At 35.1% G+C, this 23,874-nt stretch overlaps 2 protein-coding genes across 5 annotated transcripts in view; one reads left to right on the top strand and one right to left on the bottom strand.

Moving 5' to 3' along the window:
- The window catches only part of prickle1a (prickle homolog 1a), a 48,647-nt gene extending 39,903 nt beyond the window's left edge, over positions 1-8,744 (top strand). For both annotated transcript variants that reach the window (XM_088923232.1, XM_088923233.1), the window contains exons 3-8: positions 1,590-1,703; positions 2,365-2,502; positions 4,480-4,683; positions 5,125-5,311; positions 5,410-6,273; positions 6,966-8,744. In XM_088923232.1, the coding sequence (XP_088779358.1) occupies positions 1,590-1,703; positions 2,365-2,502; positions 4,480-4,683; positions 5,125-5,311; positions 5,410-6,273; positions 6,966-7,891 (2,433 nt within the window). In that variant the 3' untranslated portion in view covers positions 7,892-8,744. The remainder of the gene's footprint in view (positions 1-1,589; positions 1,704-2,364; positions 2,503-4,479; positions 4,684-5,124; positions 5,312-5,409; positions 6,274-6,965) is intronic.
- A 2,003-nt stretch (positions 8,745-10,747) lies between these two features.
- Positions 10,748-23,874, bottom strand: part of LOC148829506 (periphilin-1-like) — a 96,131-nt gene continuing 83,004 nt past the window's right edge. For 2 of the 3 annotated variants that reach the window (XM_088923234.1, XM_088923236.1), the window contains one exon: positions 10,748-11,578. In XM_088923234.1, coding sequence (XP_088779360.1) covers positions 11,393-11,578 — 186 coding nt within the window. In that variant the 3' untranslated portion in view covers positions 10,748-11,392. Of the gene's footprint in view, positions 11,579-15,374; positions 15,455-23,874 lie in introns of all 3 variants that reach the window. The other variant, XM_088923235.1, reaches the window with a different exon arrangement.

Raw genomic sequence — 23,874 nt, forward strand, 5'->3', positions numbered from 1 at the left:
CAGGTGTTTCTCTTGTTAAAAAAAGACCTAAGTACACTAAGGCTTTCCTGTAAAGCGAGAGGAAAAAAAGTTTAGTAACAACTTTCCTTTTATTTTTGTGGTGTGCTTTATAATAATATTTTTGAGTTCTTCCTGACCTTAGGCTAGAACAAAGAAAACTATTGCATTTTATTATATTTTTTATATCAATTTCAAGATTGACTGAAAACACTTCTATGGCCACTCGAGCTTTATGTCTATATTGTTTGTAATTATTATCTATAATAAACAATTAAACAAATAAGATTTTTTTTCTGTCGGTACATCATTCCCATTGTTTGATTTATTTATTTTATTTTTTTAACCTTATGCAATAGTTCTAAATTGACATACACTTTACAGCACATAATATGCTCAAAGCATGTTCAGTCACTCATTGTAAATCCTTGAAAGAAATCGAGAAGCACTTGGGATAATTTTTAAAATATAGCAGCAATTTTCCCTATTAAATACAGATTGGAAAAGTAAATGCAAATAACATTCTTCTATAAAAGGTTTTTAGAAAATATATATGAATGTATATTGAGAAGCATTAGAATTGCAACATTTTTTACTTGAATACATATTTGCATTTGAATTTCAAGCTTATTCTTTTAATGCAAAGTCCTTTTGTAGGTTTTGTTTGTACTTTTTTGGTAAATCTTGGTAAATCAGACCAGGAAACTCCTGATGTATTTTTTTATACTTATTTTTTGTCCACCAGCTGGAAAGCCTTTTAGCTACAGCAAATGTATATTTTAATGACACTCATTGTAGTCTGCAAGTGATTATTGACAAGTGCCCCTAGCAAACAAGGCTTGTAACAATAAATTGTTGGGCCTTTTTACAATCAGTAAACAGAATTAACTTTGTGTCTGGAGGAGATGTTGAACTTTCCTAAAGTGAGGTGGGGGGAGTCCAATTTCTCTGTAAATGCACACATGGAAGCAATGAAGACTGATACAAGGGATGGGTCAGATCAACAGGAGACCACTAAAACCAAACACACCGCTTTTGTCCTCCCAAAGTGTAAAACACGTGAGGCAAATTTAATTTGTTTATAGCAGCTATCTCCCTCCGCATCAGGTGCAGTAATTGCGGTGTGAAACATAGAATTTTAGCCACCTTGTTGTCCAGCTTGAGAGGGGGAAGGTGGAGCTAATAGCAGCATTAAATGTGCATAATTTATGACGCCGCTTTTCACACTCTTCCCCCACCACAATTGTGAGTTTAAAATGCATTCCACAAGATGAGTTCAGCAACTGGGTGCTTGTTACATCAGGTACAATGCAAGTCCACTGCTTTCCCTTATCTGGTCACTCTAATGGCTAAAGCTCATAAAATCTGTCATGGGCCTTTATGGTTAATGTGGCATTACAGCAGTTAAAACAGTAGCATCCTGTTCAAAATGCCAATAGTGTGCTATTCACCATTTGTGGCTCTTGTCATAATGGAAGCAACTTAATGATGTGAACACTCCTACAAAATTCACGGAAATGAACTTTTGCCATTGTTAAACTTTTTTTTTAACATGCCAGTAAACTTTTTGTCTGTTTCTTTCTCTTATGTAGGTGCAGTTGTATTTTTCCTGCCTACCTGAGGAAAAAGTTCCTTATATTAACAGCCCTGGAGAGAAATTCCGTATCAAGCAGCTCCTGTACCAACTGCCACCTCATGATAATGAGGTAAGACCAAAGCAAACGCTAGACAAAAAGAGGCCAGCAAAAACCTCCGCAGGCACTCTGTTTAAATAGGTTCTTACAAGAGGAATCTTAAGAGGGATGTCTGGATGTCCAATTCATTTAATGGTTTAAATCCTGTTTCTAAAGGCGATGTGCTTGTTTTTATGTGCCAGTAGTACTGTGTTGCTGTGCTTACGTTTTTCTATGAGAGATTATGTGGGGAAATGTGTAGTGCTGTAACAGAGAGCGTCATTGTTTCTTGCTGTAATAGTGGGAGTCAGTACAATAACACTTTTGACAAGATGCTTTTATGATGTTTGTAGCCAATCCCTATAAAACGTGCTTCTAAATTCCTAGCATGATTGTGAAATACTTGAGAATATTCCTCTAAAAATGCACGTTCAACTATGTTAGAATGTAATAGTGTAGTGTGGTTTTTGTGCCTAAAATACATTCTTCTGAATGAAAACACCTCAAACACTTCTTTTAATATTGTTTTTTGTTTGTGCAAATGTCCTGTTGTGAAGGTGTAGAATTGGTTTGAAATGCACTGATTTTTTTTTTGTGCCTGTATCTCCGTAAATCCTTCATGTGGGTGCCTATATAAGTGCTCCAATGACACATTGGTTCAAGTGTAATATATTGTGTTTACCTCCACTTTTAGATTAGATACTGCCAGTCCCTCAGTGAAGAAGAAAAGAAAGAACTACAGATGTTTAGTATGCAGCGCAAGAAAGAAGCACTGGGACGAGGCACCATTAAAATGCTACCAAGAGCACTGATGCACACAATCTGTGACCAGGTGTGTATTTCCTGAGAATTCTGTGTTTTTTCCCAATAAATTGTCAGATTTTCCTGCAATTGTACCAGCTGATCATAAGGTTTATTGTTGCAACCCTCACATTAGCATTTGGTCAAGTACATTTAGGTAACATTTTCATATTTCTCTTACAACACTTTACCAATATTATGAGATCATAAGAAGGGTTATAGAGTAGATAATCTGATCGTGCTTATTTGGTTGCTAAATAAGATACAAAAATTCATCTACTTGTTTAGTAAATGATCCCACCAAGCTAGCTTCAACTACTCATCAGACTTAGGTTTCAGACTCCCACAAACCTCTGTGTAAATATCTGGTCTTGAATCCAAACTTTTCACTCGTGTTCCTGAGTCCTAGTGTTGCTGCTGATCTTGAAGTCCCGAGAGCTGACCTGTTTAAAGCCTTAAGGCTGCAGCTGTTGTTATATGTTATGCCAGCACTGTGTGATTTTCTGATTATCCAAAACATATTACATGGATAGTGTATTAAATGTATTTTACTTTGCTTTCCAAAATAGTTTAAACTAGTCCAGAAAACAGTGAAAAAATGACAATTTCTGAACAAAGATCGGACAACACTGGTGCATACATTCATTTGGATTTTTGTTGCTTCAGCTTTAGGATTAGTGTTTCATGTGGTACTTTATATCCGAAAGTATAAAGTCCGAAGGTAGCAAGTCATAACTCTGATATCATCCACCACAACAGTAGCTACTTGCTCACAGAATTCTAGTTATGGACCTAGAAGAGATGGATTGTACTTAACTATCTCTCAAACTTCACCAAATCTTTAAATGTAATTGAGATAAATGTGGTTGGTCTATAATTTCCCCAGCTGTGACCTCTTTTTACAAATGGACATTATATTTGCAATATACCCAACAGAAGATGCATCTCCTCCCCTACAAATCGATTGAAATATCTTTAAGACACTTGACTGATTTTGTTTTACTATTGTTATGTTTTAAAATGCTATTAGCATTGAATATGGATCCCATAACTGTACTTATGAATGCTATTCCTGGCTTTTCCGTTATCCTTTTAACTGTGTGTACCTTAGCGTATTCTCTGTACTTCTTTAGGTCTTTTCTGGATTCTCTATCATTTTCTTTGTCTATACATTTTCCATTAGTGATCTATTAAACCATTAAGCCAACATTTTCAAGACCTAGACTGTTTATCTTTTATGATTTGATAAACTTTAATAAACACAAAGGGCAGTAAAAACATAGGAATTAGGAGACAACATCTACTTTTTAAAGCAGTCCATGTAGAATAGCAGTCTAAAATAGGGCATTTAAATTTGATAAGTTTTAATATATTTGCATTACAGACACAGTAATGTGCCCTGCAGTGTGTATACATTGGTCACAAGTTGCCTCCGGAAAGCCACTGAATCCTGTCAAAACACATCTAGGCAGCTTCTCTTCATATGGCCTTCATTTTCTGATTAACTCTAGCCTAAGCTGATATTTTTCTTTCTGCTTCACTGTCTTTTATTTCCATCTTAAAGCTGACCACTTTGGGAAAGTAACAGTGAGAGTATTTGTCTCTCACCATGGAATGTTTAAAAAGAGACCTGTGCAACTGAAGAAGTGTGGGGCTTGCGGTTGTAATTTCTTCAGTCAACAGATGTCGGATATCAGAACAGAATTAAAGGGGAATGTCATAGTTTTGATTGCAGGATTTCTCCATGGTGTATGATACCCACATTCATGGAGTTGAAGCTGTACAAGCCTGTAATGGAGAACAACTGTGCATTATGTATTTTGGCAGTACTATCAATATAACAATACAGTGGGCAAATATGTTTTCATTCATATTAAATAAGAAATCATTGAATTTCTAAGGATGAGAATCTTCACTCTTACAGCTCTGAAAACGTCAACACTTTTATGTTTTTTTAATGCTGTTTAATGTGTGGTTAAACATCTCTTAATGTTTTCTTTTTTTAAAGTGTGGAGAAAACATCAATGGAGGAGAAATTGCAGTGTTTGCATCAAGGGCAGGCTCTGGATTGTGTTGGCACCCAGCATGCTTTGTTTGTTCGACTTGCAACGAGCTCTTGGTTGACCTCATCTACTTCTACCAGGATGGCAAAATTCACTGTGGCAGGCATCATGCCGAGCTCCTGAAACCCCGCTGCTCTGCTTGTGATGAGGTGAGACAAAGTAGATCTATACTATCCTGTCATCACATGTAAATGGGTTTTTATTGTAGTGTGTTTTCTATCATTAAACTAAAAAATACAGACATGGCAACTGTTGCTTTGTGTTTGCTGCAGGCATTGTTCTTCCTACAGCAAGTGTTTCATTTGTATGCAGTGATGATCAGACCACATCTTTCTAAGGTCTAGTGTTGGCAAGCATTTCATAATAAATGTTGACTGATATTTTGTTCAGAAAGCATTATTGTAAGTGCATTAATGGAATATACCACATAACTGATTTACCTTTTTTTCTTTTACCTCAGTTATAGTTTTGACCAAAAACAGTGAACAATAATTTGTGCTGTATCTGACATGTTTCAGGTTACATATAATGCTATTTCATTGAATACTTTTGAGATAAAAAAAAGTCATTGAGATGTTCTGGCTTTCTAGATTATCTTTGCTGATGAGTGCACAGAGGCTGAAGGTCGGCATTGGCACATGAAGCACTTCTCCTGCTTTGAATGCGAGACTGTATTGGGTGGACAAAGGTACATCATGAAAGATGGGCGTCCATATTGCTGTGGCTGCTTTGAATCTCTTTATGCGGAGTACTGTGAGGCATGTGGAGAACACATTGGTAAGTCTTTTGTTCTCATTGTTGTCACACAATTGATAACTCATGTATGCTCAATAAAAAGGAAGCTAAGCATTGCTTCTTCTCATTTTCTTGTGCAGGAGTGGACCATGCTCAGATGACTTATGATGGCCTACACTGGCATGCAACCGAGACTTGTTTCTGCTGTGCCCAATGCAAGACCTCCTTGTTAGGTTGTCCATTCCTACCTAAACAAGGAAGGATATACTGTTCCAAAGCCTGCAGCCTGGATGAAGACATTCATGCCTCAGACTCCTCAGATTCTGCCTTTCAGTCAGCAAGATCCAGGGAATCCCGACGTAGTGTACGGATGGGAAAAAGCAGCAGGTCTGCTGACCAGTGTCGTCAGTCATTGTTGTTCTCGCCTGCTGTTAACTACAAGTTCCCTGGCTTTTCAGGCAATGCGGATGATACCTTGTCTCGCAAACTAGGTGACCTCAGTCTGTCTCAGCAGGAAGCTAGTTTTCCTGATCACTTTTGGAAGAATCGGGAGGAGCAAGAGCCACCAGAGGACCATGAAGAATGGGTAGAACACGAGGACTACATGACACAACTGCTTCTAAAGTTTGGGGATCGTAGTATCTTCCAACAGTCAGAGGACACAAGAGCAGCAGAACTCTGGATGTCTGACACAGAGGGGAAACTTAAGTCCGAATTAAAAGCTAGTGGAAATATACAAAGTCTGGCTAGCAAGAAGTATCAATCAGATATGTACTGGGTTCAATCACAGGATGGCTTGGGGGATTCAGCTTATGGTAGCCACCCAGGACCAGCTAGCAGCAGAAAGATTCAAGAGCTCGAGATGGATCATGGTGCTGCTAGTTATAAGCATGAGCAGAAGCAGTGGTATGATGGCTCCCTAGACTGCATCACTGATGAACTGAAGCATCCAGAGCAGTGTGTGAGGGATTCCATGGATTCTTTAGCACTCTCCAATATTACTGGTAAAGATCTGGATTTAGATATCTATTTACAGAGATTAACTAAACCATTTATGCAATGAGACAGTGTGACTAATGGATATTGTGTGTTATGTACCATTAGTTTCAGAAAAAATGGGAAAATAATCTTTGGAATATTAATTGTAATTGGATAACTGCATGCATCTTTGTGATTTCTTTCTCCCAAGTTCATTCAAAATAACAGAACAGCTTGAAAACATTTGGGTTTTTTTTAATGGTTTATCATTTTTAGTTAAAAATATCCATTTTATTTGTCATCACCAGTTAAAATAATTTTGTCTGTACATTTTAAATAACACATACAGTTGACATTGAAACCAAATAAAGAATAAAATAATGACACACACTGTCAATGACACTGATTAAATAATATTACACTTGAGCAGGGTGCTACATTTAAGTTTGCTCCAATAAAATGCCCAGCTCTATAAATGGGTTGGATTCATATGCTAGTTAATTTTGATAAAAGCATTAACAAAACTAATAATTGTATGTATTTTGAGGCCAATCACAATATACAATCTTACATTTTAATGGCAATTGCATTGTATTTACCAAGATAATATTTTATATATTTTAATTCTTTATAATTTGCAGTTTCTATGAGTTTATATTTTGTAACAATGCATTGACTTGAAAAGCAAAATTAATTCTGAACACTTCTTGTTCTACAGGGGCTTCGGTTGATGGAGAAAGTAAGCAGAGGCCATCCTTATACTCACTACAGAATTTCCAGGAGCTTGAAACAGAGGATTGTGAGAAAATGAGCAACATGGGGACATTGAATTCTTCAATGCTCCACAGGAGTGCCAATTCCTTGAAAAGCCTGACTTCAGAGCTGGAGCAAGAAGAAGAAGAAGAAGAAGAGGAGGAGGAAGAGGAAGAAGAAGAGGAGGCATGCCTTCCAAAAGAAAAACCCAAGCCAATCCACATGCCAGTGCTACGGAGGTCCAAGTCGCAGTCCAGGCCACAGCAGGTGAAGTTTTCTGATGATGTCATCGACAATGGACAGTATGAGGACCTAGAGGTTCGCCAGCCCCCAATGAGTGAAAGGACTCGCCGACGGGTTTATCATTTTGAGGAGCAGAGCCAGCACCCTCGTCATCATCATCACCACCACCACCGACGGCGCAGGAGCCGAAAGTCCCGTTCAGACAATGCACTACACCTAGCCACAGACCGGAAATGCTATCCAAAGGACAGAGCTCGCAATTACTTCCATGAAGATTATGAGAAGCTAGGGCAAGCCAAGTGTCCTCAAGACCTGCATGCCTATGTGCCCAACCAGGAGATGTACGGACAGTACTCCCATGCTACATCAGACTACGCACTGCAGAACCAGGTGGTGGATAAATTCCTTGGCCTGTATGGTGATGAAGACTCCTGGTGTTCAACCTGCTCCTCTTCTTCTTCAGATTCAGAAGAAGAGGGGTATTTTCTTGGTCAACCTATCCCTCAACCCAGACAGCAAAGATACCATTATTACACAGATGACCTTTCATGTCCTACATCAGCATTACCTTCGCCCCCATTTGGGCCAAGGACAACTAAATCAAAAAAGAAAAAAGGGCATAAGGGCAAAAATTGCATAATTTCCTAGGCATATAAATCCATCCAGTTCAACACTTATTCTTGTGAACTTCTTGTATTTGTTACATTTCAGTTGAATCAGATTGAATATCAAGGAGGTCTTTTTTCAGTTGTAACTTGCTGATGATAAGATTTGGCACATTGTTTACAAAGTAGCTCTGCTCTTTTGTGTGATCATGTTTACACTCATTGCTTCAGCTTCTAAGTGGATTAGTATTGCAGTGGAAAGCCATGAAAAACTAGTAGATGACAATACAATATACTCACAATTTGGGTCAGAATGTCCTAATTAGTTTATCCAAGGATATAGATACGGTTAAAGTCACACACCATCACAGTGATGCAGGTTTAGTGTATGAATTACAAACGGCAGCATAATAGTAATTTCCCCCAAAACGTGTATTTATAATGTAGCATTTAGAGACTAACTGTTATCATAATTTAATGGTGCAAATATTAATGTATATATTGTAAAGTTAAGATTTTAAAACTGATATTTTTATATCCCTGAGTTTCAAAAGACATTTTTATGTTTTGTTGTTAAGAAATAGCATTATAAGTGCAGCCAGCTGCATTCTTAGATAGGAAGAACTCCACTTTTGTCAATCAGGGTTTTAAAAATTAAAAGCGTAATGTAATGCCAGCAATGGTGTATATTGACTCTTGCTATTTACATTTTAACTGCTTCTTTTGGTATTAGGTTACCCGAGTATGTGATGGGGACATTCATCCACCCCTCTGCATTAACTGCTTTGCTAGGTTGCATTATTTTATTTATGGGTCATATTATGTTGTAAACAAATCAATGTATTCTGTATAAAACTGGAACACATGGCTAAAGACAATAAAAACTGACATGATAATTAGATTTTTGATTTTTTCATTTGTTGAAATAACATCTCAGTTTCATGTGACTTAAAAAGCTCTATGAATATTTGCAGTAAGAAATTTCATGTTGAACTGGTAAAACTCAGAGTTGGATGTCTTTACAGAATTGCCTGCATCATTAGAAGAACACTAAAATAGTTATGCAAGTATTAGTATTAGGCAAAATGTTAGGTTCTCTAAAGATGGCCTCTCGCAAGTTTTCACATTTCATTTCAAAAACTGGTCTAATGGATGTTTGAAGTATCAAAATGGGCATGAAAATTAACATAAAAAGGAGTTATTATTAATTTAATTTAATGCTGTAAAACTAATTCAAGTTAACTACAAAATAATGAAGCTTTTAAGAATTAAAAGCTACGCCCTTGTATTTTAATGTCATTTATAGCTTAAAAAACAATTTAAAATGTCTTTCAACTTATAAATTATTTTGCTGACCTATACAGATCTATGTCCTGTAATTAATGGCTCCTGATTGCAACTAAAAGTGGTCTTTTAAACCCAATGAAAAGTAATATTTGGGGTCACATTGTTTTATTTTGTGTAAAGTTCAGATATTTGACAACCACTTTTTTAAATTTAATAGAAATGGGCAAAAAACAGAGGTAATTAATTATAGACATGGATATGAACCTATTCAAGTCAGTGCAATGTAGTATTGGGACTTTTTATAGTAATTCATCAATTTAATTGCTGATTAAATAAAATTGAGTAGTTACTTAGCATTTTAGACATTTACTATTAGTAGTATGGTTATCAGAATTGGTTTTGTTTATTAATCAAGATAACAAGCAAACAAGATGATTTGAGCTAAGCTTTTCATGCTGGCTCTCCAAGTCTATTTGTGATAAAGATTTAGACTATATAAATGTGTTGATATTTTTTTAGATCACATATTGTACTTCAGATTAAGAGAACAGAAATGGGTCATGAGTTGAAAACAAATGCCCTTTTAATTCTTTTCCTTAGGCATCTATCCACTGCTTTAGAGGAGCGGACTTGAGTGTCCTGCTTGAGGAGGTGTGTTAAGGGTTCAGTCTGTGACATCGGCAAGCTAGCATAAATAGGCTTCAAAATAAATAAGCCTCTGGGTCTTACAGTATCCATTTCCCCACATATCTCCAGCTCCAGTGAAAGAAGGTCACACTGTACCTACCTGGTATATATCAGCTACTATATCTAAGGCATGTATTGCAGATTGCAAACCCTGGTCCCAGGGAGCCACAGACCAATAGATTTTATGGGTCACTATCAAACCAAGAATTTCTATGCCTTTGCAACAAAACTGACCAGTTAAGAGATTTGTTCAATTAAGCACTTTCGAGATAATTTGAAATACGTGTGGTAACTGAGTTTACTTTGTACTCGTACTTACAGTATGTAGCAGCCCCATCTTAAAAGATGTTATTTCCCCTCAACAGTTGTAGGTCCCACAGGGAAGTAAAACACAAACCACAAAATAAAGGTTCTAAATAAAAGTATCAACCTACTATATAATACAACAATTATGTTTTTGCTTATTTTTAATGTTTTTGTTTGTAAAGGATAATATTGTAATTTTATATACAGTATAAATACATTGAATCATTTGTCTAATGCATAGGTGTTAGGCTCAATTGTAAATCCTCCATGTCTATGACAATATGAAGATATGACTGTAAAATTCAGGTTACGTAGCAGGTTCAGGGACATAACTCCTACATAATTCGATGACTGTATATAAAAACCTTTGTAGCTCTCAAGAATCTCACGGAAGAAATGTTTCTGAGGTTACCCTCTTAAGGAAAAACATTACCATAAAACATTTTACCTTTAATAAAACCTTTCTACACACCCTTTAAATCATTACCATTTTAATTTTTTTTCCAGACAATAGTTTCATTAATGACTTACAATATATTTAATCCTGACAGTATCATCAAATGTGTGTAAAAATGTATTATTACAGTGTGTGAAATACAAAAGAGATCATGGAGTATAATGAGAGGTGAAATCATATAGTATGAACTGTTTATTGTTTTAAAGAATACTGGCATGGTTTTCTCTTTGCCCAAAATGAATACAGAAAATGAAAGGGTCAGGAAGACAGTGTAATACAGACATTTAAAAATGGCAATACTTTTTATAATGGTCTATAAAGCACTTTTTGGATTAGAATTTTTACATTTTGAATACATTTTTAATGATAAACTGTATTATATGTAATAGATTTAACATATTGTAAAATCCTAAAGAATGCATACATACAGCCCATTTTAGAATATAAACTCAGCATGATTCATGCTTTACCTAAGGGGTCGGATGTCATCCAGTGGGCCTAGATTTTGTGTACTGTCGGTGACAAATGGTTTTATATTTCAATGTTATAATTATAACTAAAAGGGAGTTAACTACTTTTAGACATAGGCCTGTTATACCTCTAATGTAAGCTTTGAAACAGGATTTGGTTATAAAAATCACACTTAAAGAAGTTATACCAAATTATATCACATGCTTTGTACCCACTGCTGTCAGTCCAAATATTTGACAGATACTGTCCTATCAAAATATTGTCCCTGGATAGAGTTTCTTAGTTTCTCTGGAGTAAAAAAATCATACTGACACATGTACTAATACAACCAGGTAGTCACTGTTGCTGCAGAACCTCCTCGTCAATTTGTGAGATAAATTGCTGAAGGTCTTCTAGACAGCGCTCTCGAATCTCGATAAGGTTCTCTTTCAGAGGAGTCTGTAGTTGTTTTTCCAAAGTGGGATCTTTAGCCACCAGCATCTTGACAACCATCCCAAACGTTTTGCAGTCCTGTCTGTAAACCTGGAACCAGATGTCAGACAATGTCACTTAAGCAATACAGAACAGAAACACATTCATCCCTTCATCCTTATAACTGTACAATAAGAATCCATACATTTATATAGTGCATTTTTGGACACTTCACTCAAAGCGCTTTACAGGTAATGAGGACTCACCCACCACCACCACCAAGGTGTAGCCCCACCTGGATGATGCGACAGCAGCCAAAGTGCGCCAGTACACTCACCACAAACCAGCTATCAGTGGAGAGGAGAACAGTGATGAGGCCAGTTCATAGATGGGAATTATTAGCTCATGCTTGGTAATGGTCAGCGGAAAATTTGGCCAGGACGCGAGGGTTACACCCTTTTCAAGAAACACCTTGGGATTTTTAATTACTACAGAGAGGATGGTACATTTTTTTTTTTACTGTATAGTATCCCTATCACTAAACTGGGGCATTAGGCCCCACACAGACAGCAGGGTAAGCACTCCCTACTAGTGCGACTAACACTTCTTCTAGCAGCAACCTTACTTTTCCCAGGAGGTCTCTCATCCAGGTACTGGTCATGCTCACCACTGATTAGCTTTGATGGGTTGCCAGTTTGTGAGCTGCAGGGTGATATAGTTGCCCTTTGTGATCACCTTCGTACTCCTCAACTCAGTTCAACTGCTCAGTACACCTCAGTGTTCCCTATGTGATATTTTCACTTAGGAATTATGTATTATGTAGAATGTAAAAACTGCTATTTAATCCTTCTGGGCAAGTAACCTGATTTTGCATAGTGAGTATATCATCTCCAAACCAAAGAAAAACACGTAAATATTTCCTGCTTTTTGACAGTTAAGTTTAAATACAAGGTAGTTTACATTGTGGAATGACCACAGAAATCCTATTTTTGTATGCCTGGCACCATGTAATTAAAATTCAGAAATTAATGGGAAGGATCTGACCCACAGCTGAAAGCTAGGAAGCTAGGGTGGAGGGATTACTCAAATACGGGTGCTTACTTGCTGTAATCAGGTGTTAACAAGTTTTGATACAATATTCAACAGACATTGTGAAGAGATTTAGACATTAAGCTTATAATCACTAAAATTTCCTTTTGCAAAAATAAAAATGACAAAATGTGACTGATTTCAGCCTATCCATTTTATATAAATAAACTGCTGTATGATTCCGCACATTCATTTTTTATTTTTAAATAATTATTCATTATTATTTTAAAGAATTATTAAGAAAAATGTCATAACATTTTAACTTATGATGTCTTGATGTCTTTGGTATGACGCATTAATGTTAAAACAGAAATTTCCAATACATTGTGTGTATATGGACACCCACAAGGCACTCAGTCACCAAACAATGCAACCTAAGAGTAAGTACTTAAAGGTTTAAATAATGTGACATTAAAAACAATAAGTAGTGTAGACTACAACTATTTAACATTTAAATCCAAATGATGTATTCTTCTAAGGATATTAAGAGATTTTTAACTCAATTTATAATGCAACTGATCTGAGTACAGCTTTGCTAGGACTTAACTACAATGGCATAATTAGGCTTGTATATCCTTTGCTTTGAAGTTAGACTCAAACTGGGATATGGTCTAGACATGCCCTAAGATTTAAAAAAATGAAGGCCTAATCTCCCAGTAAATTGTGAATAAAAGCTGGGTTTATTTCCTTACTATTGTAGATTTACATTCAAAGGAGTATTTATTAAGATCTCATTTCTCACTTGTTTCATCTTGGAACCCTGTTACAATTCTTATAACATTGCTAATTCACTGAACAACAAAAGCTAATATCAGCAACACACAGGATGAATTTTTTATATTAATCTTTTATAATGTCCATTTTGTTAACTTGAGTGGAAAAAATATTAACTTTTAGAGAAATTGGATACAAAAATGCATTGTTGACAATTGTTTCAATAGATAATAGTTTTGAAGCTATACATAAAGTTCCCAACAGATGCAACATTTGTATAGGTAATACAGCAGTATTACCATGTTCTTTAATGTTCCTTAACAGCAAAAAATCAACTTATGTTTGCATTTCAGAGGACATATAAGAACTCAGCCACTGCCTTCTTAAAGTTTCTTAACCAGCAAAAAACAGATCTTTCCTCATGTTTTCCAATAAATTTCAGAAAATGCAACCACTTACCACAATCTAATAAAAGCTCTGTCCTATGTTCATGCATATTATGCATACATATTTGCACTCCTCCTAATAAAATTCTCATATAGAGGGATTTTAAACATTTGTAATTCTCTTTTAACAGTAGGAATCTATACACACTTTATTTAAACAAATGCTCTAGCTAAGCACACTTTCATCTAAAAGAAATTAAATGCTTTCTAACATAGGCCATTTGATATATGAGTGTATCAACCCAACAATATTACTATTTTTTAACAAACACTTTGGTTAGTGGTTATGTTCTTGAATGGCTGTCAGATATTTTATTTTAAAATGAATGAAACAAATTTTCTATTCTGGTTTCTGGACTGTTAAATGTAAAGTTGTTCAATTACAGAAAACATTAAAAATATTTTCTGAAACAGTAAAAGTTTCTGATAGCTTGACCAAGTATCTGTTGAGATACAAGACTGACAACGGTTTGCAGCACTTTAGAGTTCAATGCATTAACAGGCTTCTAAAATAGGGAGACCTGCAGTCAACTTTTTTTTGGAGGCTAGTGGGTGTGCCACTGTACATCATGGTTGACAATGAAAAAAGAAGTATTTTTTGTCAAATATCTTTCTGCAGAAGTTTAAAAGACAGACTTGAAGCAAATGACTGAGAATTATTTTTGTGCACATTATTTTGTTTAAAACACAAACAACTTTGTTTCTCTAAGAAAATCCAAATTAGGGAGCATTATTCATTATATAAGTGGAGATTTCTGAACCTTTTTCAGATCAGACTCATTCTCCTTCTACATCTGTGAAGCTCAGTGTAAAAACATTGTGCTCCTTTCTCCTCTGTATATTATCATACATACTATTTCCTGTCTGAAATATTCATAGTCCATGTCTTTAAACACTTGTAAAACAGTTCAAGAAAATAATTACTGTGGAGCTAATGAACCAATACTTAAATGGTTCAAAAAGGAAAATGACATAATGTATTGCATCTGTGTTTGTAGGTTCACCGTCAAGGATGTAAGAATGCAAATCAGACCACATGCTGAGGAGGGTTGTGTTATTCCACTTTCAATCAGTTGTTTTTCAGGAATTATGCAAACTTATTTTAGTAGTTGCTTCAGTCGCTTGAGCAGAAATAGAAAGAGGCTAATGTAAGATATTTATGAGTTTCAAAAGAGGTCTTAAATTATGCTCTTCACTATTTTAAGCAATGTGTTTTGTAAAAGAAGGGGAGAGACATGTAACAGGTGTGTGGAGGCACAGCTAAAATAAGGTGTTAATCCTGTTAACAAACGGTTAGGTTACTTCACACCAGTCCTTTACACCTTCCTTGATACAACAGCAATTTTACTGCCAAACAGATTGGCTATTAAACACTTTATTAAAGCCAATGAGCATCACAGGTGTGTGCTGAATACCCCTTTGTCACCTGTAAGTAACAACTAGACTGCGGGGCATTCTATTTGATCACTCACGTAGGCCAGGTCTAAACCAGATTTCACACAGCACTTTTAAGTATTCTCAGATTGCAAAATCTATTTTAAAGAGCCCCAGAGTGCTGCACATTTATATCCACTATCCTAGCATTACTTTACAAGACAGTCACAGAGGAAACCAGATTTTAAGGTCATACTAAATCCCTTTTGAAAGCAAGCAATCACCTGATTTTTTTTCTTCCTTGCCTTAGTTGGAAAAGCGTAGTTCTCAGAAGAAAAAAAAAACAAAGATGGAAAATCTGATTCTAGAAAATTAATGGAAAAAAATCCAAATATTAACTTAAAGCATTGTTCACTACTCAAGGTCTTGTTGAATCTTTAATGCATAAAGCCCAAATAATAAAACATTTCATACTTGATTCTGTTGATCAACAAGACCCTTATTATACCACAGTCTTTTTGTGCTGTTTACTCACACAGCTCTGACACCATCCAAACATTTATTCAAAAACACTAAACATTATGAGCTATACGAAAAATGGGAAACAACACAAGTTTGGCTCATATTAGCTATTTAATATAAGGGTTTCATTCAGCCACTTTCTGAAAACTGTATCAGTTTTAACAATATAACTATGCATCTTGTTCCAGAATCCCTCAACCCTACCATTCCCCAGTCTTTCCTACTCACTATAGTGTTTATCACTTCAAAATATGGTTCAAAATAACCATTGTGACTATTACATAATTTTCTGATTAATTTTTGTATCAATGCAGAACTGAGGTAACGTATGCATTATACTTCAATAAGTCTTGTACTCACAGTGACTTCTTAGACAAAATGGAATAAAATGCAGTAGTCTGAGAATATACTTATCTTTTTGTAAATGCCAAGTAAATAAGATTCAAACAACAGATATTGACAATGTTAAGACAGAAGTAATGCCAGCTTAACTAGACATAAAATTCCACTTTCAGACATTTTAATTTTTCATAGTAGCATATCAGTGTCATCCAGAATCTCATATAGATCAGTGAGACCAAAGATTATATGGTTGTAGCTTCCAATAGCATAGAATATCACAGAGTCTACAGAAGCCCTGGAGATATGCAAGGTCTCGGGCTTACAGCTGAATTAATTTTAAGTATTTCCATGCTGCAGCTTATTCAATAAAATACACATTTTTCTTCTTTATAGGCAAGATCCAAAGAATTTAGAAATATAGGCATTGCCAAATCTAAATATGTACAAAAGGAAAGATTTCTACAAGGTTTCTAGGATCTCATTGTATACAAATATTTTCAGAGATTGCTAATCTCATTGTTACACATCACTGGTGACAAAGAGTCAGGATAACTATCCTCCTTTCCTTTTTTGGGTAACAAAGTACAATCCTCTTCTGAAACACAAGCAACAGAGTGGGCTAGAATGTTTCAGACAAATTCTAGAATTTTGCCAGTAGAGAAGCAAAGCTTCTAAAAAGTAGGAAGAGGTTTCTTCCTTCATGGTTCTGCATGAATTTTATTTAGGCTCTTCAGAAGAACAAAACAAGTATCTAAACTTTTAAGTTTAAGTTTAGAGTTTAAAGGTAGAATAACTAGAGCTCTGAATTACTTTTTTTTCTATAGGTTACCTTTAGAACTGAAAATAGATAAAGTTGAGGTCAGTTCTTCAAGACTCAGCAACTGCTATTGATAACCAGAGTCTTTAATGAAAATGTGACTAGGTAGTGAGATAACAGGGCATTGGACTGTGTTTATTCTCCAATGCTCCTATGAAACTTACAGTGCTATGAGTAAGTGTAAGCATAAAAGTGTAATGTTTGCAAAGTGTGGATGGGGAGAAAAGGATAATGCTAAAAATGAACACTATAAAAAACTTAAAGTTACATCAAAAAGAGAACTTGAAATAAGTTAACAGTCATGCAGATTTTACAAAGGGTTTTGAAATATCAGCCCAATAAAAGGCACTGGAGGCTTAAAACAATGAATGTAGACAATTAACAAAAAAGTTAGTGGCTGGGCCAATGTAAAAACTATGTCCAAGGACTGTTCATAAACCAGATGTGCTATTTTTTATATGCTTAATCCTTACAGCACTACAGTGACAATGTTTAGAAAAAGCTCAAGACAAAAAAAATAGGTTATTCATGTAGAATGTTCCTTTTAAGTTGAGACTTCTTCCGTAAAATCTAATAACATTTAAGTTAAAATTAAATTCAAAACCCCTTCAGCACTTTATTTTGTTTGAAACCCTTTACCTTACATTTCTTGGAGGACCTAGAGGCTTCTGATTTTTTGTGAACAGCTAATGAAGCTAGATTGTCGTGGGTTAGATAGTTCACTCAAATTGCTACAGTAAAATCCCTAGATTTATAAATGGATAAAAATTTAAGTCACCTTGGATGAATGCCAGTTTGGCTGTTAATATCCATCAAATAATAACTGCATATGCAGGAATGTTCTTTAAGGTTTTTATAAGTGATTACCCAAAACACAAAAAACAAAAAAAGTACATTTTTCTAATGCACATTTACCTATAAAGGACTTTGAAGGCTGCTTAGAAGTAAAAGTACTGTCATTAAGCTTACTACTGTAATGGCATTAATATAGGATAGATGCAAATTTAAGACGGCCTTAGTTTTTGAAAAACAGAAAATTAAAAAATACAAAAATGTATACTTCATGGTAAAGCCTTCGTCATTGTTCATCATTCATCCATTTTCATATCACAGTATTTTCACATTTATGCTCACAACAGCGAACTCTGCATTCACACAGAGGGGGAATAAGAAAGTGCAAACAGACTCCAACCCATCCAACTTCAAGCCATTAATCTTTCTGATCCAGCTACAATGAGCAACACATTCTAGCAACAATGGAATTATAAGTCCCATGCTTTTTTGCAAATGCAGTTGATTGCAGATTCCAACCATCAGCATATGCAAGGGACTGGATGAGTAGAGAAGACTACCACATTTGAAAACATCACCAGCTTTGCTGCAGCTGATTATGGTCAAAATAACGGAGGGACTTCCATGGGTAATCTGCTTTTAAGATAAAATGCTCATCATTTCTTTAAAGATGACTACCCATTTCATTTGGACAATGTAAGTAGAGTCCAACATGGTCGAGTGGAATATCTAGGCCAAGTGATTGATGAAACTGACCTCTTAATTTCACCCAGGAAGGCTGAGGCAGCTGTTGCACTACAGCCCAGAAATGACAAAGAACAATTTGAGAATGCTGAATTATTGCAGCATGTTTGCTGTAAGCTTAACTACTAAGACAATACCACTTAATCTGCTGAAGAAAAATATAAAATTGGAGTGGTTTCAGGAAAGTTTCAAAATTCCCAGGCAAGACCTCACATCTGCTTTAGGTCCAGGCACATTTTATTGAAAAGTTGTCTCTTTGCCAGACTCCTGACACATCTGGTTATGGTAGTGATATTCACTCATGGAGCTGCAGTTCACCAGGTTTAACTGGTAACTTATAATTTTCAATGAGTAAAGACCTGAAAAAAGTGGTAATAAAGACCAAATAAATGAACATTTGATTCATATCAAAACCAGAAGCCGTGACAGCCCTCCAGAACCCTGAGTGAATATCAGTGCATTTATGGTGACTGATCCATCATCTCCCAAACATTTCCTGATGGAAATGAGAGATATAAAGCAATTGATGAATTTTAAACATTCCTCAACAGCAAGGGTATGAAGCAAGTTCTCATTGCACTATATGGCATCAACCTTCCTCCAATAGAAAAGAAAAAAACACAGAAAATACTCCACATTCAACAACTGGCATTTCCATTGTAGAGATGTTTGGAAGAAGGCTACATATAACAATTATTGATTTAATAATATATTTGCCTTCAACTGCGGATGGACACAAAAACCATTTTGAAGCAAAAGAATCAGAAAAGGTCAAATAATGCAAATAAACCAGTTTATTCAATTTAATCTAGATGTAACCTGAGTCCAAAACTACATTGGAAAACCAAAGTAGCAAGCTTTGAGGACTGCTGATTAATGAATAGATAAAAATGACGAGATCCAATAAGCCTAAATAGAAACCTATGTCTAAATGTCATGCTCCCTTTAATTAATTTCCTATGATCTGAAATACTGCAGCCCTTTAAGGAAGACACTGATACAATTCCAGGCAGATTAGGTCATCACTACCAGTTAAGGCGCTTAAGATGCATAATTGAATGTGTATACAATCTACTTAATGCTGACACGCAGATCAGGGCAATTCACAACAGCATGTTGGAGGTAACCATTGTGGAAGAAGATAGAGATCCTTGCTCAAACAACATTCCACAAGATGTCGGGAATGACCTGTCGCACTTTATCTCCTGAAAACTCAGAGAAAGACAACTTGTCAAGTAACAATTTAAAAACCAGGAAACAAAGGCTAATAGTGTTTGGCATCAGCTGCCTGCAGATGGGTAGATCCACTGAAAGGCGCTGCTTTAGTTTAAGAAAGAACAGAGCAAGAAAATCAAATGGTGGTAGAATTTTGGATTATGAGTCTAGAACATGGAGTGTATCGAACAGGCTGCACTTAAACTGCACTGCACTTAAACTTAAACCTACACTTTAAACTGAATTAGTCCATAAGTGAAGAGACCATCAGCATACAAATTTGTGTTCATACTGTACTTGTACATCACTTACTTGAGTCTTCCAGTCTGTCAGAAACCCACCTAACTGGCATACTGGCAGGAAAACCAGATAAAATTTTCTTTCTTACTGCAAATACCTAGAAATACTTGCTATCCTGGTGGAGACACCCTTAAGTGTGGCAGAAAGCTATTTTATGTCAGATATATGTCATTTTAAGTGATGTAAAATTTATTAAGCTTATGTCAGTCAGCCTTTAACATAATATTAATGTTTGAATGTACATACTGAATTAAAATAATCACATACCAAATCTACCCTGGTACTACTTTTGTAAGTATTGTGGTGTTTTTTAAACAAATAACTATTCTGTAAACTTTTTCCTAGTTTTTTTTTTCTAGTATTTTTTGGATGTACACAAGTACATTACATAATGTAAAAATCAATGTCTGTTTAATCAAAAATAGTCATAAAAAGTAATGTCCAAATTAAATAAATGCGAGCTATTATGCATTATTCGTCATACCTTGGCTGCCATTGGAAAAAATAAGTTTGCAAATAATCACTGTGCTTTAAAAGGAAACAAAAATACCATTCATTCTCTATTTTCAGTAAGACATGATCTTGCATAAACACCCACATTTTTAAACTTAGTTATCAAATCATAATGTGAAATCAATGCTGAAAAGTATGGTCTCCATATCTGTGGTAGTGTGACAGGCTGCAGCTTTTCTATCTGCTACATTACAGTAAAACACTATTTTACTGAATTCTGAAGTTAAAGACTTAATTTAAGACTCTGTGCCTTCTAACAGCTTACCAAATGTTATTATTCCTGCCCTTTTAAAACTTATCCAAGTTGATATTTCTGCAACCATTATGAAGCTCTTAAAAATAACAATGAAAATAATTTCATTATTTATTCTTAAGCAATTTGATGATTATAATTGCTGTGTCTAACATTTGTCAGCTAGAAAACATTTCTCATTTTTGAAATGTCTGATGAAGACTGTGCTATTAATGGTGCAGAGTACAAGGGCCAGAATGAGTTCAGAGTGAGACAAACCTCAGGCAGCTTTCATGTTTATGACAATAATCAAAGAAGGGAAAAATTGTTTCCGATTAAACTGAAAGACCAAGTGATTTAAAGAAGTGGCTAAATTCACCGCTGTTTATTACAAAGCTTTTCCCCAGTTTACTAACTTAAAACATTAAAGTCTCTGCCTAACTACACTCATAAATGTGGCATTAATTTTAAAAACCTTAAAATGTTTTGGAACATGACCACAGTTGTGAGAAAAGAAAAAATGACTCAGTGCACAGTACATGTGGTGTATGTCTATTTGCCAATCTTTGTAGAAACCATACACAAGCCTATCAATAATTGTCATAAACCGTATTAGGAGAAAAACGAATGAACAAAAATCAGCATAAATACCAAGGAGGGAGGAATAATGAAAAGAACAGAGATAAAATCACACTGCCCCAAAGAAATGGAAATGTATGAAGTGCACAATTACAAAATGGTAGCCATGCATCTCTTTTGGAATATTTTTTTCTACCTTGTGCATCCAAAGAGGTTTCAAATTTGGTTTTAAAACCATGACAAAAGAACTACAGGCACAATTGTGTTATTTTTCCCCAGTGATGACGACACTTCATTTTGCAGTATGCTGCCATAACCTTATTGTAAATTAAACAACACTGGGTTTCACTAAAACATACATACAACTAATGACAGTCACCAATCCCTACACTCAACCCTAAAAGACCACTGAGCAATGAGGGGAACCTATTATGCTTAATTTCTATAATTTAGTGCCTACTGATTTGCAATGAGTGTAACAGCAACAAAAAACTTTTTGCAGAGCTGTAAAACCTGGGACAAAAACATAGGAATTATACTTGTATAAAATGCATAGAAGCTGTTCCTCATTTCTATGTAGTATGATTAATCTATGCTTTGCATGTACTATATGATTGTTTGACAAAATCATCCTCTTCAGTAGTCTTTTTCAAGTCTTTTACTAGGGCAGACTTTAGATTATCTCTCAGATATTATGACGAAAGCTTTTGTGAGAACAATTTAGTAGGAGAGACTGGGCAACAGTAAGCTCGGATGTGGGAAAAGTCAAAAGGTATCCTGTTTCATGGCTTCACTGGAGATAATTCTTAGCAAACCAATCAACCCACATAATAACAGTATTCTAACACCAACCTAAATGCCCTGAGAGACCAGCTTTCTGTGTGGCCCCATTCTTAGTGCCAACAGATGGGAGAGATGAGGGTAAAGTTACCTCTGATACTAACCCCAGGACTGATTAACCCCATGCTGCAAGTTAACTGTTTTTTACCCTTTTATCTCACTGCACTGATATAGAGATAAGACATTTTTTCCCTTTTCGGAAATTATCCACTTAACCACAACATAAAACAACATCAACTATGAAGGTCAACAGTCAATTAAAAGCATGTATTAAAATTTGAAGTACGTTTAAAGTAAATATTTTTCTTCCTTCCTTTAATGTAGGATACAAAATCCAATTTTAAAACTACAAGACTACATATAATTGCAGAATACAGAGACCCTCTGTAATCGGGCACAACCTTTCAATGAGAGATATCCAGATTTGTTTATATTTACTTTAAATAAAGGCTAACAATTATATACATCTTGACATTTTAATTTCTATTTTAATTTTAAAAAGTTAAAAAAGCTCAATTTTTTACCATTGTTTACCATTATTTACAAATAAAACATTTGGCAGATTCGTAATTTGGTGAAGTGACAATACACGTCTTGATCTATTTCCCTAGACAATAAACATGAAATAAAAATAAAAAAGTACACTATTTTACTATGGCTTTTGTGCACACTCCAGAATTCAGCAAAGCAGTTCTACAGAAGTGGCACAACATCTAAATAGGAAACAATTTGTTCCAAGCAAAAGGAAGGGCCTCGCCTAGGTTAGGTTTATTTATAATAATGCAACAAAAACTAGGAAGACATTTCCTAGAGCTCCCTGTACTTTCATAACTTAGCCCCTTGCTACTTCATAACAGGAAGGGTGCAGTTGACCCATGAAGGTTTTATTTTTTTGGCGCAGGTTAATTCTCCTCATGGGAGTGAATGCCTGATCTTTAGATTCTACATTCACAGGCCACACAGGAAGGGCTTTCACTAACGCCTCATTCAAACTGTACAAGAGTTAAATTCTGCAAAGAAACAGTTTCAATAGCATGAAAACATAAGATGGACTCATAAGGGGAAGACTAAAGGTCTGTAAAATGATATTTAAGGCCCAGACAACAATTCCACAGTCTGCAGTTCAAATTAACAGCAGTTAGCAGGGGTCCCGTGTAATAAAGGGGGTGGGAATAATTATTTCTAAGGGCTGTTACAGATTAGAGAATATTATAAAGAACTGCGGTTTTAATAATTCAGGCAGTAAACATGACCATTTTCTGGTACACAGATGATTAAAGAGGAAGGGGTGTTTACCCTGCCTATTAATATATAAAGAAAAAAATAACGCAAGCTAATATAAAATTCTTAGATACTTGCAGATCAAAGAAGACAAAAAATTAACCTTAACAATTCTGCATAATAACTGTAAACAAAAAGTCTAAAAATAACATTAATTGGTAGGGAAATCTATATATGTGTTGAATTAGCAGACACAATATAAATTTGGTTTGACAGCATTTCTACCTTCCCTTGACTATGAAAATCCAAGAATACACTGATGTTTGCATAATTTTTGTGAACATTGATTTTATATTTATTTATCTGCAATAATAAATCTTTTAATTTCTATATATATATCAAGCTGACAATTAAATTAAAAATCTGATTTTGTTTTACATCAGGAGAGGTATAAACAGCTTTTGACTTTTAGGAAGAAAATATATTCTCTTTTCCTACTAATGACTGAATGTAAAACAGCTTGGCACAGCTAGCAAAACAGGAAATGGGAAGTTAGATATTCAGGATTTTGCCACTTCAACTAAAGTAATTGAGCAAATCCAATGTAAAATGATATAATAATTAACTATTTTTACCAAATATTTAAAGAAAAAACAAAATAAGATGG

This window comes from Atractosteus spatula, chromosome 8, assembly GCF_055471065.1.
Source record: "Atractosteus spatula isolate fAtrSpa1 chromosome 8, fAtrSpa1.hap1, whole genome shotgun sequence".
Lineage (NCBI taxonomy): Eukaryota > Metazoa > Chordata > Actinopteri > Semionotiformes > Lepisosteidae > Atractosteus > Atractosteus spatula.